The 14,754-nt window shown below is 44.1% G+C and overlaps 1 protein-coding gene across 1 annotated transcript in view; it reads left to right on the top strand.

The window, feature by feature from the left end:
* The window catches only part of pde6a (phosphodiesterase 6A, cGMP-specific, rod, alpha), a 110,159-nt gene extending 102,948 nt beyond the window's left edge, over positions 1–7,211 (top strand). Inside the window, exons 25-26 of the mRNA XM_061891968.1 lie at positions 3,268–3,436; positions 7,100–7,211. Of these exons, the coding sequence (XP_061747952.1) occupies positions 3,268–3,436; positions 7,100–7,137 (207 nt within the window). The 3' untranslated portion in view covers positions 7,138–7,211. The remainder of the gene's footprint in view (positions 1–3,267; positions 3,437–7,099) is intronic.
* The last annotated feature ends 7,543 nt before the right edge of the window (positions 7,212–14,754 follow it).

Genomic DNA, 14,754 nt, shown 5'->3' with positions numbered 1-14,754 from the left:
TTGAATGGTGTGTCGTGGTGTCATCAAGTGTTGAATGGTGTGTCGTGGTGAGGTGGTGTCATCAAGTGTTGAATGGTGTGTCGTGGTGTCATCAAGTGTTGAATGGTGTGTCGTGGTGTCATCAAGTGTTGAATGGTGTGTCGTGGTGTCATCAAGTGTTGAATGGTGTGTCGTGGTGTCATCAAGTGTTGAATGGTGTGTCGTGGTGAGGTGGTGTTATCAAGTGTTGAATGGTGTGTCGTGGTGTCATCAAGTGTTGAATGGTGTGTCGTGGTGTCATCAAGTGTTGAATGGTGTGTCGTGGTGTCATCAAGTGTTGAATGGTGTGTCGTGGTGTCATCAAGTGTTGAATGGTGTGTCGTGGTGAGGTGGTGTTATCAAGTGTTAAATGGTGTGTCGTGGTGTCATCAAGTGTTGAATGGTGTGTCGTGGTGTCATCAAGTGTTGAATGGTGTGTCGTGGTGTCATCAAGTGTTGAATGGTGTGTCGTGGTGAGGTGGTGTCATCAAGTGTTGAATGGTGTGTCGTGGTGTCATCAAGTGTTGAATGGTGTGTCGTGGTGTCATCAAGTGTTGAATGGTGTGTCGTGGTGTCATCAAGTGTTGAATGGTGTGTCGTGGTGAGGTGGTGTCATCAAGTGTTGAATGGTGTGTCGTGGTGTCATCAAGTGTTGAATGGTGTGTCGTGGTGAGGTGGTGTCATCAAGTGTTGAATGGTGTGTCGTGGTGTCATCAAGTGTTGAATGGTGTGTCGGGGTGAGGTGGTGTCATCAAGTGTTGAATGGTGTGTCGTGGTGTCATCAAGTGTTGAATGGTGTGTCGTGGTGTCATCAAGTGTTGAATGGTGTGTCGTGGTGTCATCAAGTGTTGAATGGTGTGTCGTGGTGAGGTGGTGTCATCAAGTGTTGAATGGTGTGTCGTGGTGTCATCAAGTGTTGAATGGTGTGTCGTGGTGTCATCAAGTGTTGAATGGTGTGTCGTGGTGAGGTGGTGTCATCAAGTGTTGAATGGTGTGTCGTGGTGTCATCAAGTGTTGAATGGTGTGTCGTGGTGAGGTGGTGTCATCAAGTGTTGAATGGTGTGTCGTGGTGAGGTGGTGTCATCAAGTGTTGAATGGTGTGTCGTGGTGTCATCAAGTGTTGAATGGTGTGTCGTGGTGTCATCAAGTGTTGAATGGTGTGTCGTGGTGAGGTGGTGTCATCAAGTGTTGAATGGTGTGTCGTGGTGTCATCAAGTGTTGAATGGTGTGTCGTGGTGAGGTGGTGTCATCAAGTGTTGAATGGTGTGTCGTGGTGTCATCAAGTGTTGAATGGTGTGTCGTGGTGTCATCAAGTGTTGAATGGTGTGTCGTGGTGAGGTGGTGTCATCAAGTGTTGAATGGTGTGTCGTGGTGTCATCAAGTGTTGAATGGTGTGTCGTGGTGTCATCAAGTGTTGAATGGTGTGTCGTGGTGTCATCAAGTGTTGAATGGTGTGTCGTGGTGTCATCAAGTGTTGAATGGTGTGTCGTGGTGAGGTGGTGTTATCAAGTGTTGAATGGTGTGTCGTGGTGTCATCAAGTGTTGAATGGTGTGTCGTGGTGTCATCAAGTGTTGAATGGTGTGTCGTGGTGTCATCAAGTGTTGAATGGTGTGTCGTGGTGAGGTGGTGTTATCAAGTGTTAAATGGTGTGTCGTGGTGTCATCAAGTGTTGAATGGTGTGTCGTGGTGTCATCAAGTGTTGAATGGTGTGTCGTGGTGTCATCAAGTGTTGAATGGTGTGTCGTGGTGAGGTGGTGTCATCAAGTGTTGAATGGTGTGTCGTGGTGTCATCAAGTGTTGAATGGTGTGTCGTGGTGTCATCAAGTGTTGAATGGTGTGTCGTGGTGTCATCAAGTGTTGAATGGTGTGTCGTGGTGAGGTGGTGTCATCAAGTGTTGAATGGTGTGTCGTGGTGTCATCAAGTGTTGAATGGTGTGTCGTGGTGAGGTGGTGTCATCAAGTGTTGAATGGTGTGTCGTGGTGTCATCAAGTGTTGAATGGTGTGTCGGGGTGAGGTGGTGTCATCAAGTGTTGAATGGTGTGTCGTGGTGTCATCAAGTGTTGAATGGTGTGTCGTGGTGTCATCAAGTGTTGAATGGTGTGTCGTGGTGTCATCAAGTGTTGAATGGTGTGTCGTGGTGAGGTGGTGTCATCAAGTGTTGAATGGTGTGTCGTGGTGTCATCAAGTGTTGAATGGTGTGTCGTGGTGAGGTGGTGTCATCAAGTGTTGAATGGTGTGTCGTGGTGAGGTGGTGTCATCAAGTGTTGAATGGTGTGTCGTGGTGTCATCAAGTGTTGAATGGTGTGTCGTGGTGTCATCAAGTGTTGAATGGTGTGTCGTGGTGAGGTGGTGTCATCAAGTGTTGAATGGTGTGTCGTGGTGAGGTGGTGTCATCAAGTGTTGAATGGTGTGTCGTGGTGTCATCAAGTGTTGAATGGTGTGTCGTGGTGTCATCAAGTGTTGAATGGTGTGTCGTGGTGTCATCAAGTGTTGAATGGTGTGTCGTGGTGAGGTGGTGTCATCAAGTGTTGAATGGTGTGTCGTGGTGTCATCAAGTGTTGAATGGTGTGTCGTGGTGAGGTGGTGTCATCAAGTGTTGAATGGTGTGTCGTGGTGAGGTGGTGTCATCAAGTGTTGAATGGTGTGTCGTGGTGTCATCAAGTGTTGAATGGTGTGTCGTGGTGTCATCAAGTGTTGAATGGTGTGTCGTGGTGAGGTGGTGTCATCAAGTGTTGAATGGTGTGTCGTGGTGTCATCAAGTGTTGAATGGTGTGTCGTGGTGAGGTGGTGTCATCAAGTGTTGAATGGTGTGTCGTGGTGTCATCAAGTGTTGAATGGTGTGTCGTGGTGTCATCAAGTGTTGAATGGTGTGTCGTGGTGAGGTGGTGTCATCAAGTGTTGAATGGTGTGTCGTGGTGTCATCAAGTGTTGAATGGTGTGTCGTGGTGTCATCAAGTGTTGAATGGTGTGTCGTGGTGTCATCAAGTGTTGAATGGTGTGTCGTGGTGAGGTGGTGTTATCAAGTGTTGAATGGTGTGTCGTGGTGTCATCAAGTGTTGAATGGTGTGTCGTGGTGTCATCAAGTGTTGAATGGTGTGTCGTGGTGTCATCAAGTGTTGAATGGTGTGTCGTGGTGTCATCAAGTGTTGAATGGTGTGTCGTGGTGAGGTGGTGTTATCAAGTGTTAAATGGTGTGTCGTGGTGTGTCGTGGTGTCATCAAGTGTTAAATGGTGTGTCGTGGTGCAGGAGTTCAGTCGTTTCCACGTGGAGATCACGCCCATGCTGGAGCGCCTGATGAACAACAGGAAGGAGTGGAACGCTCTCAAGGAGGAGCACGAGGCCAAGGTCGCCGTCTTGGAGGCGACCAAGAAGGCCAAGGAGGAGGCGGCGGGGAAGGACGCTGCCGCCAGACAAGGTGGGTCGCAACTTCTGCTTGAACGGGGTTCCACTCTGAGCAGGCGCCATCTTGGTGACGTAGCAGGAAGGGGAGGGGGAACTGGAAATTATAGTTGAGAAGAAACATCGTAGTTTCTACCTCGTCCCTCACATAGAACCTGAGTCACAGCCTCCAAGACCTGATTAGTCCCAGAGATGCAGCTAGTCCTTAACCAGTGCTTCAGTCACATGCAGGATTCTCACAAGAAATATGTCCTGAGCCGCAGTCATGGAATTGGGAAGTACTATCATTTCACGGCCCAGGGCACATTCTCAGAATAATATTCAAAAACAACAACATAATAAGTGTAATAAAATAGCAGAACAGGTGGAAAGTAACCAGAAAAAGTAGCAATGTTGTCTCTAATATGATACATAACCATGCAGGCTCAATGTTGTCTCTCATATGATACATAACCATGCAGGCTCAATGTTGTCTCTAATATGATACATAACCATGCAGGCTCAATGTTGTCTCTAATATGATACATAACCATGCAGGCTCAATGTTGTCTCTAATATGAAACATAACCATGCAGGCTCAATGTTGTCTCTAATATGATACATAACAATGCAGGCTCAATGTTGTCTCTAATATGATACATAACCATGCAGGCCCAATGTTGTCTCTAATATGATACATAACCATGCAGGCTCAATGTTGTCTCTAATATGATACATAACCATGCAGGCTCAATGTTGTCTCTAATATGATATATAACCATGCAGGCTCAATGTTGTCTCTAATTTGAAACATAACCATGCAGGCTCAATGTTGTCTCTAATATGATACATAACCATGGAGGCTCAATGTTGTCTCTAATATGAAACATAACCATCGAGGCTCAATGTTGTCTCTAATATGATACTTAACCATGCAGGCTCAATGGTGTCTCTCATATGATACATAACCATGCAGGCTCAATGTTGTCTCTAATATGATACATAACCATGCAGGCTCAATGTTGTCTCTAATATGACACATAACCATGCAGGCTCAATGTTGTCTCTAATACGATACATAACCATGCAGGCTCAATGTTGTCTCTTATATGATACATAACCATGCAGGCTCAAAGTTGTCTCTCATATAATACATAACCATGCAGGCTCAATGTTGTCTCGAATATGAAACATAATCATGCAGGCTCAATGTTGTCTCTCATATGATACATAACCATGCAGGCTCAATGTTGTCTCTAATATGAAACATAACCATGCAGGCTCAATGTTGTCTCTAATATGATACATAACCATGCAGGCTGTTTTTTTTTCTTTAAAACGGTCATTGCTCAAAAATAATAATGAATCAGAATCATGTTATGAATTATTGATGTGTTTAGGGCTGCAATTAATCAATAATATTACTAATATTGCATCTGTTGTGTTTTCCATATACAAACAATATTTTTGTAAAAAAAAAACATGTTTGAGTTCTTTTTAAGACTTTTATGATTGGGACCCTTTTGGATCCTGGAGATTATTAGTGGGATTAGTTGTTGTTTTTTAAACTGTCATTGCTGGGAAAATATTAATACATTCAAATTAATGTTATGAATTACTGACATATTCGAGGTTACAATGACTTACTAATATTACTCAAGTTGCATATTTTGTGTTTCCCATAGAAAAAATAACTGACGAATAGATCTGAAGTTTATTGAGATATTTAACTGTATGAAATATATGTATTTAATCCTTATTTTAAACACTTTATGAGTAGAACCCCTTTGATCCCTTCAGTGGGATTTATTTTTCATAACTGTACTTGCTCAAAAATAATAATGAATTAAAATAAGTGGTCTGAATTATTGACCTAATTAAGGCTCCAAATATTTACTCATTTGACTAATATTGCATGTTTTGTGTGTTTACCATTTAAAAAACTAAATGTTTGACTTCTTTTTAACACTTTTATGAGTGGGACCCTTTTGGGTCCCTGAGAATTTTAGTGGTATATTCTTTTTAAACTGCCATTGCTCAAAAAATAATGAGTTCCAACCAATGTTGTTATGAATTATTGACATATTTAACTTTCCAAGGACTTCACATCAAATATTTGTGTGTTTTTGCCGTATTAAATATTATGCCCTTTTTGAGCAAAAGTGATCAAAAATAGAAATATCTTTATGTGGACGTTCTGAAACTGACCTAAAGATTTAATAAAACAAAATGTCTGACTTATTTTTAAGATATTTGAGTTCCCGGGACCAAAATTGAGGGGAGGTTGAAAGGTAAAAAAAAAAAAAAGGTAAAAAAAATATTTACATGTTATTTTGAGGTGGCGACTTGTCCAGGGTGTAGCCTGCCTTCCGCCCGATTGTAGCTGAGGTAGGCTCCAGCACCCCGTGCGACCCCGAAGGGAATAAGTGGTAGAAAATGGATGGATGGATGGTTTTAAAAATGGCGGCCACATGATTTGATGTGTCAGCGTGTGGCCCCCAGTGGGAACAGACAGTAACTACAGTGTGGCCCCCAGTGGGAACAGACAGTAAGTACAGTGTGGCCCCCAGTGGGAACAGACAGTAAGTACAGTACACATATTGAAGTGTGGCCCCCAGTGGGAACAGACAGTAACTACAGTGTGGCCCCCAGTGGGAACAGACAGTAAGTACAGTACACATATTGAAGTGTGGCCCCCAGTGGGAACAGACAGTAACTACAGTGTGGCCCCCAGTGGGAACAGACAGTAAGTACAGTACACATATTGAAGTGTGGCCCCCAGTGGGAACAGACAGTAACTACAGTGTGGCCCCCAGTGGGAACAGACAGTAAGTACAGTACACATATTGAAGTGTGGCCCCCAGTGGGAACAGACAGTAACTACAGTGTGGCCCCCAGTGGGAACAGACAGTAAGTACAGTACACATATTGAAGTGTGGCCCCCAGTGGGAACAGACAGTAACTACAGTGTGGCCCCCAGTGGGAACAGACAGTAAGTACAGTGTGGCCCCCAGTGGGAACAGACAGTAAGTACAGTACACATATTGAAGTGTGGCCCCCAGTGGGAACAGACAGTAAGTACAGTGTGGCCCCCAGTGGGAACAGACAGTAAGTACAGTACACATATTGAAGTGTGGCCCCCAGTGGGAACAGACAGTAAGTACAGTGTGGCCCCCAGTGGGAACAGACAGTAAGTACAGTACACATATTGAAGTGTGGCCCCCAGTGGGAACAGACAGTAAGTACAGTACACATATTGAAGTGTGGCCCCCAGTGGGAACAGACAGTAAGTACAGTACACATATTGAAGTGTGGCCCCCAGTGGGAACAGACAGTAAGTACAGTGTGGCCCCCAGTGGGAACAGACAGTAAGTACAGTACACATATAGAAGTGTGGCCCCCAGTGGGAACAGACAGTAAGTACAGTGTGGCCCCCAGTGGGAACAGACAGTAAGTACAGTACACATATAGAAGTGTGGCCCCCAGTGGGAACAGACAGTAAGTACAGTGTGGCCCCCAGTGGGAACAGACAGTAAGTACAGTGTGGCCCCCAGTGGGAACAGACAGTAAGTACAGTACACATATAGAAGTGTGGCCCCCAGTGGGAACAGACAGTAAGTACAGTACACATATTGAAGTGTGAAGTGTTCACAATCAATTTTCATCTTCATTGAGTTTTCTTTTCTTCTTTTCCCTGCAGCTGCTGCCGCACAGTCAAAGACTTGTACTCTCAGCTAGTGTGGCCCCATCTACTCTACTTCTACTACACCTACTGTACCTCTACTGCACTTCTACTACACCTACTGTACACCTACTGTACCTCTACTGCACTTCTACTACACCTACTGTACACCTACTGTACCTCTACTACACTTACTGTACCTCTACTGCACTTCCACTACACTTACTGTACTTCTACTGCACTTCTACTACACCTACTGTACACTTACTGTACCTCTACTGCACTTCTACTACACCTACTGTACCTCTACTGCACTTCTACTACACCTACTGTACAGCTACTACACATACTGTACTTTTAATAAGTCTATGGTACACTTACTGTACTGCTACTACATGTACTGTACCTCTACTGTACTTTTACTACATCTACTGTACTGCTACTACACCTACTGTACTTTTACTAAGTCTACTGTACCTCAACTGTACTGCTACTAAATCTACTGTACCTCTACTGTACATCCACTCCATCTTCTTTACTTTTACTACATCTACTGTACTGATACTACATCTACTGTACTTTTACTAAATCTACTGTACTTTTTCTACATCTACTGTACTTCTACTGCACCAACTCTACTTGTATTACTTCTACTGTACTTCTCCTACATCAAATGTACTGCTACTACATCTACTGTACTTTTACTAAATCTGCTGTACATCCACTGTACTTTTTCTAGATCTACTGTACTTATACTTCCCCTTCTGTACTTCTACTGCACCAACTGTACTTGTATTACTGCTACTGTACTTCCCCTACATCTAATATAGTTAAACTACACTGTCTGTACTTCTACTACATCTACTGTACATGTACTACTACTACTACTACATGTACTGTTCTTCTATTATGTCTACTGTACTTGTAGTACTACAACTACTGTACTTATGCTACATCTACTGTACTTCTACTATGTCTACTGTACTTATAGTACTACTAATGCTACTGTACTTCTAATACTACTGTACTTCTACTACACCTACTGTACTTATATCAAGTCTACTGTACATTTACTGTACTTCTGCTAAATCTACTACACACTTCTGCTACATCTACTGTACTTCTACTACATACAGTAACTGTACTTATACTATATCTACTGTAAGTGTACTACTACCACTGTACTTCTGCTACATCTACTGTAGTTCTATGTCTACTGTACTTGTAGTACTGCCACTACTACTGTACTTCTACTACACCTACTGTACTTCTACCAAGTCTACTAAACCTTTACTGCACTTGTACTGCTACTGTACTTCTGCTATACATACTGTACTTCTACTCCATCTACTGCGCTACTATGTCTACTGTATTTGTACTACTACTGTACTTATGCTACTTATACTGTACTTCTACTACATCTACTGCACTACTACATCTACTGTACTTGTACCACTACTGTACTTCTACTACATCTGCTAAACTAATACATCTACTGCACTTGTACTACTACTGTACTTATGCTACTTATACTGTACCTCTACTACATCTGCTGCGCTAATATGTCTACTGTACTTGTACTGCTACTGTACTTCTACTACATCTGCTGCGCTATGTCTACTGTACTTGTACTGCTAATGTACTTCTGCTATACATACTGTACTTCTACTACATCTACTGTACTTGTACTGGTACTGTAGTTCTGCTACATATACTGTACTTCTACTACATCTACTGATCCACTGCATCTACTGTACTTGTACTACTACTGTACTTCTGCTACATATACTGTACTTCTACTACATCTACTGATCCACTGCATCTACTGTACTTGTACTGCTAATGTACTTTTGCTACATATACTGTACTTCTACTACATCTACTGCACTACTACATCTACTGTACTTGTACTGTTACTGTACTTCTGCTACATATACTGTACTTCTACTGCACTACTACATCTACTGCATTTGTACTACTACTGTACTTCTGCTACATATACTGTACTTCTACTTCATCTACTGCACTACTATGTCTACTGTACTTGTACTACTACTGTACTTCAGCTACATATACTGTACTACTACATCTACTGCACTTCTATTATGTCTTTTGTACTTGTACTACTACAGTACTTTTGCAACATATACTGCACTTCTACTACATCTACTGCACTTCTACTATGTCTACTGTACTTGTACTACTACTACTACTGTACTTCTGCTGCATCTACTGTACTTTTACTATATAATTGTATGTGTACTACTCCTACTGTACTTCTGCTACATCTACTGTACGGCTACTATGTCTACTTGTATTACTACTACTACTGTACGTCTGCTGCATCTACTGTACTTCTACTACACAACTGTACTTCTACTCTGTCTACTGTACTTGTAATACTACTGTACTTTTGCTACATATACTGTACTTCTACTGTCTACTGTACATGTAGTAGTAGTACTACTACTACTACTACTACTACTGTAATGCTATTATGTCAACTGTACTTCTACTATATAACTGTACTTCGACTATGTCTACTGTATGTGTACTATTACTACGGTACTTCTGCTACATCTACTGCACTTCTACTATGTCTACTGTACGTGTACTACTACTACTGTACTTCTGCTGCATCTACTGTACTTTTACTATATAATTTTATGTGTACTACTCCTACTGTACTTCTGCTACATCTACTGTACGGCTACTATGTCTACTTGTATTACTACTACTACTGTACGTCTGCTGCATCTACTGTACTTCTACTACACAACTGTACTTCTACTCTGTCTACTGTACTTGTAATACTACTGTACTTTTGCTACATATACTGTACTTCTACTGTCTACTGTACGTGTAGTAGTACTACTACTACTACTACTACTGTAATGCTACTATGTCTACTGTACTTCTACTGTCTACTGTATGTGTACTACTACTGTACTTCTGCTACATCTACTCTACAGCTACTATGTCTACTTGTATTACTACTACTACTGTACATCTGCTGCATCTACTGTACTTTTACTACACAACTGTACTTCTACTCTGTCTACTGTACTTGTAATACTACTGTACTTTTGCTACATATGCTGTACTTCTACTGTCTACTGTACATGTAGTAGTAGTACTACTACTACTACTGTAATGTTACTATGTCAACTGCACTTTTACTATATAACTGTACTTCTACTATGTCTACTGTATGTGTACTACTACTACAGTACTTCTGCTACATCTACTGTACTGCTACTATGTCTACTGTACTTGTACTACTACTACTACTACTGTACGTCTTCTGCATCTACTGTACTTCTACTACATAACTGTACTTCTACTATGTCTACTGTACGTGTACTACTACTGTACTTCTACTACATAACTGTACTTCTACTATGTCTACTGTACGTGTACTACGACTGTACTTCTACTACATAACTGTACTTCTACCATGTCTACTGTACGTGCAGTAGTAGTAGTACTACTACTACATTTACTGTACTGCTACTACATGTACTGTACTTGTACTACTACTACTACACTAGTTTAGTTACACCACAAAGATGAGTCAGATATGCTTTATTACAGAGTGAGAAGATGAGGTTGTGCGTACAGTAGAAATATGACATGAGGACTAATGTGTGGCTAATAAACACCAAGCTGATTTAAAAATGCATCCATCCATTTTCTACCAATCACCAGGGGGAGAGTGTCATAAAAAGAGCAAAAAGATGAAGTCCAAGTAGAAAAAGTGTAAATGTTTGCACCAAAGTATGAATATGTACGTCTGCACTTGTGGACGTCCATCTTACAGGTTGGCAGAGAAGAGTCAATTATTCACACACAAACATTTTGTTTCAAATATCAAACTGGAGACGACATGAATATGAAACATGTTGTCATGGCAGCACTGCAAGTGGACACTGCGTCCAGCAGAGGGCGCTGTCTCACACATGCAAGTGGACACTGCACCCAGCAGAGGGCGCTGTCTCACACATGCAAGTGGACACTGCACCCAGCAGAGGGCGCTGTCTCACACGTGCAAGTGGACACTGTGTCCAGCAGAGGGCGCTGTCTCACACATGCAAGTGGACACTGCGTCCAGCAGAGGGCGCTGTCTCACACGTGCAAGTGGACACTGGGCTCTGTCTCACACATGCAAGTGGACACTGGGCGCTGTCTCACACATGCAAGTGGACACTGCGACCAGCAGAGCGCGCTGTCTCACACATGCAAGTGGACACTGCGTCCAGCAGAGGGCGCTGTCTCACACATGCAAGTGGACACTGGGCTCTGTCTCACACATGCAAGTGGACACTGGGCTCTGTCTCACACGTGCAAGTGGACACTGGGCTCTGTCTCACACATGCAAGTGGACACTGCGTCCAGCAGAGGGCGCTGTCTCACACGTGCAAGTGGACACTGGGCTCTGTCTCACACATGCAAGTGGACACTGCGTCCAGCAGAGGGCGCTGTCTCACACATGCAAGTGGACACTGGGCTCTGTCTCACACATGCAAGTGGACACTGCGTCCAGCAGAGGGCGCTGTCTCACACGTGCAAGTGGACACTGGGCTCTGTCTCACACATGCAAGTGGACACTGCGTCCAGCAGAGGGCGCTGTCTCACACGTGCAAGTGGACACTGGGCTCTGTCTCACACATGCAAGTGGACACTGCGTCCGGCAGAGGGCGCTGTCTCACACGTGCAAGTGGACACTGGGCTCTGTCTCACACATGCAAGTGGACACTGGGCGCTGTCTCACACATGCAAGTGGACACTGCGACCAGCAGAGCGCGCTGTCTCACACATGCAAGTGGACACTGCGTCCAGCAGAGCGCGCTGTCTCACACATGCAAGTGGACACTGCGTCCAGCAGAGGGCGCTGTCTCACACGTGCAAGTGGACACTGGGCTCTGTCTCACACATGCAAGTGGACACTGCGTCCAGCAGAGGGCGCTGTCTCACACATGCAAGTGGACACTGGGCTCTGTCTCACACATGCAAGTGGACACTGCGTCCAGCAGAGGGCGCTGTCTCACACGTGCAAGTGGACACTGGGCTCTGTCTCACACATGCAAGTGGACACTGCGTCCAGCAGAGGGCGCTGTCTCACACGTGCAAGTGGACACTGGGCTCTGTCTCACACATGCAAGTGGACACTGCGTCCGGCAGAGGGCGCTGTCTCACACGTGCAAGTGGACACTGGGCTCTGTCTCACACATGCAAGTGGACACTGGGCGCTGTCTCACACATGCAAGTGGACACTGCGACCAGCAGAGCGCGCTGTCTCACACATGCAAGTGGACACTGCGTCCAGCAGAGCGCGCTGTCTCACACATGCAAGTGGACACTGCGTCCAGCAGAGGGCGCTGTCTCACACGTGCAAGTGGACACTGGGCTCTGTCTCACACATGCAAGTGGACACTGCGTCCAGCAGAGGGCGCTGTCTCACACATGCAAGTGGACACTGGGCTCTGTCTCACACATGCAAGTGGACACTGCGTCCGGCAGAGGGCGCTGTCTCACACGTGCAAGTGGACACTGGGCTCTGTCTCACACATGCAAGTGGACACTGCGTCCAGCAGAGCGCGCTGTCTCACACATGCAAGTGGACACTGGGCTCTGTCTCACACATGCAAGTGGACACTGCGTCCAGCAGAGGGCGCTGTCTCACACATGCAAGTGGACACTGGGCTCTGTGTCACACATGCAAGTGGACACTGCGTCCAGCAGAGGGCGCTGTCTCACACATGCAAGTGGACACTGCGTCCAGCAGAGGGCGCTGTCTCACACATGCAAGTGGACACTGGGCTCTGTCTCACACATGCAAGTGGACACTGCGTCCAGCAGAGGGCGCTGTCTCACACATGCAAGTGGACACTGGGCGCTGTCTCACACATGCAAGTGGACACTGCGTCCAGCAGAGGGCGCTGTCTCACACATGCAAGTGGACACTGCGTCCAGCAGAGGGCGCTGTCTCACACGTGCAAGTGGACACTGGGCGCTGTCTCACACGTGCAAGTGGACACTGGGCGCTGTCTCACACGTGCAAGTGGACACTGCGTCCAGCAGAGGGCGCTGATGTGCAAATGCAGCTTTTCAACGACAGTCCTGCAGCTTCTTAGGCTTTTATTCCTTTAGTAATTAGCACAGCTGAACTTACATGTGTTTAGTCAGTGAGAGACATAGTTTATTAATTAGTACAACTTACATGTGTTTTGTCAGTGAGAGACATAGTTTATTAATTAGTACAACATACATGTCTTTAATCACTGTGAGAGACTTAGTTTATTAATTAGTACAACTTACATGTGTTTTGTCAGTGAGAGACATAGTTTATTAATTAGTACAACGTACATGTCTTTAATCACAGTGAGAGACATAGTTTATTAATTAGTACAACGTACATGTCTTTAATCACTGTGAGAGACATAGTTTATTAATTAGTACAACCAAACGTACATGTGTTAAGTCAGTGTGAGAGACATAGTTTAGGGTTTAAGGCTGTAAAAATCAAAAATGTTTTGGTTGAGTCCATTATTCACAAGAAGTCTTGGAAAGTCAGCTTTGCAATATTGTTGGTTTTCAGTTTGAGAGCAACAATAAACAACATCCACACACAATTATAACTCCTCACTTTTGTTTGAGCAAAACACCAACAGCAAGGACCTCAGACTTCACCACAAAAAAAAAACCTGACAGCTCATTTTCCAGACTTGAACCATCAAAATTACAGAGGTACAGTTTTTCAGTTCACTGTACTGGACTGTAGAAACCACAATGGCGGATTTTACCACAAAAAAAAAACATCTGGCAACTAAAACACCATCATTTTACCGTTAAAAAAACAAAGGTACTAATTTTTCAACTTGGAGTTGTCACACCTTCCTGGGGTGAAGGTGATGTAACTTTTGTCAAGCAGACTTTCAAAGCAAGGATGGCAAAGCACCAAGTTGTGAACACTTTACAAACATTTATTTACACCTTCAGAGTGTCAAAGGTGAACAACAATGAAGAGAAAAGCAAGCAGCATGTTTGGTGACACCTCAGCTGCTCTGGTAGTGACTGACACCCTTCAGTCTGGCAGAAAAATGGCATTTTTGTGTGTACATTGTGTGTCTGTTGAGGTTGGGGGGGCGGGGGTGTATAATGTAGCCTGGAAGAGTTAGGGATGCATGGGATTCTGGGTATTTGTTTTGTTGTGTTTATGTTGTGTTACAGTGCGGATGTTCTCCCGAAATGTGTTTGTCATTCTTGTTTGTTGTGGGTTCACAGTGTGGCACATTTTAATAAGAGTGTTAAAGTTGTTTATATCACAACCTTCAGTGTAACCTGCATGGCTGTTGACCAAGTATGCCTTGCAATCACTTACGTGCGTTTGCAGAAGCCTCATTCAACATGGAAATGGGCTGACAAGCTGTTAGTTAGGTTTGTAGAGGGTGTTACGCGCAATGCTAGTACAGAGCTACTTTAATATTGTCGTTTGGGTGAAAATCAGCAGACATTTGAGAGAACAGTTGCCCTGAAGTTTGGGAGTCTCCTGGATAAATTGGGATGGTTGGCAAGTATGTAGTCAAGCGGCATTTAATAAAACTCGCGGGCAGCACTAACTTTAAGTTTTCATATAAAGGTGCAAGCTGCGAGTCTGAGACCCCTGGTTTATA

This window comes from Nerophis ophidion, linkage group LG29, assembly GCF_033978795.1.
Source record: "Nerophis ophidion isolate RoL-2023_Sa linkage group LG29, RoL_Noph_v1.0, whole genome shotgun sequence".
Taxonomy (NCBI): Eukaryota; Metazoa; Chordata; class Actinopteri; order Syngnathiformes; family Syngnathidae; genus Nerophis; species Nerophis ophidion.
The sequence above is the reverse complement of the archived record's forward strand: the minus strand, read 5'-3'. Positions and strand labels throughout refer to the sequence as shown.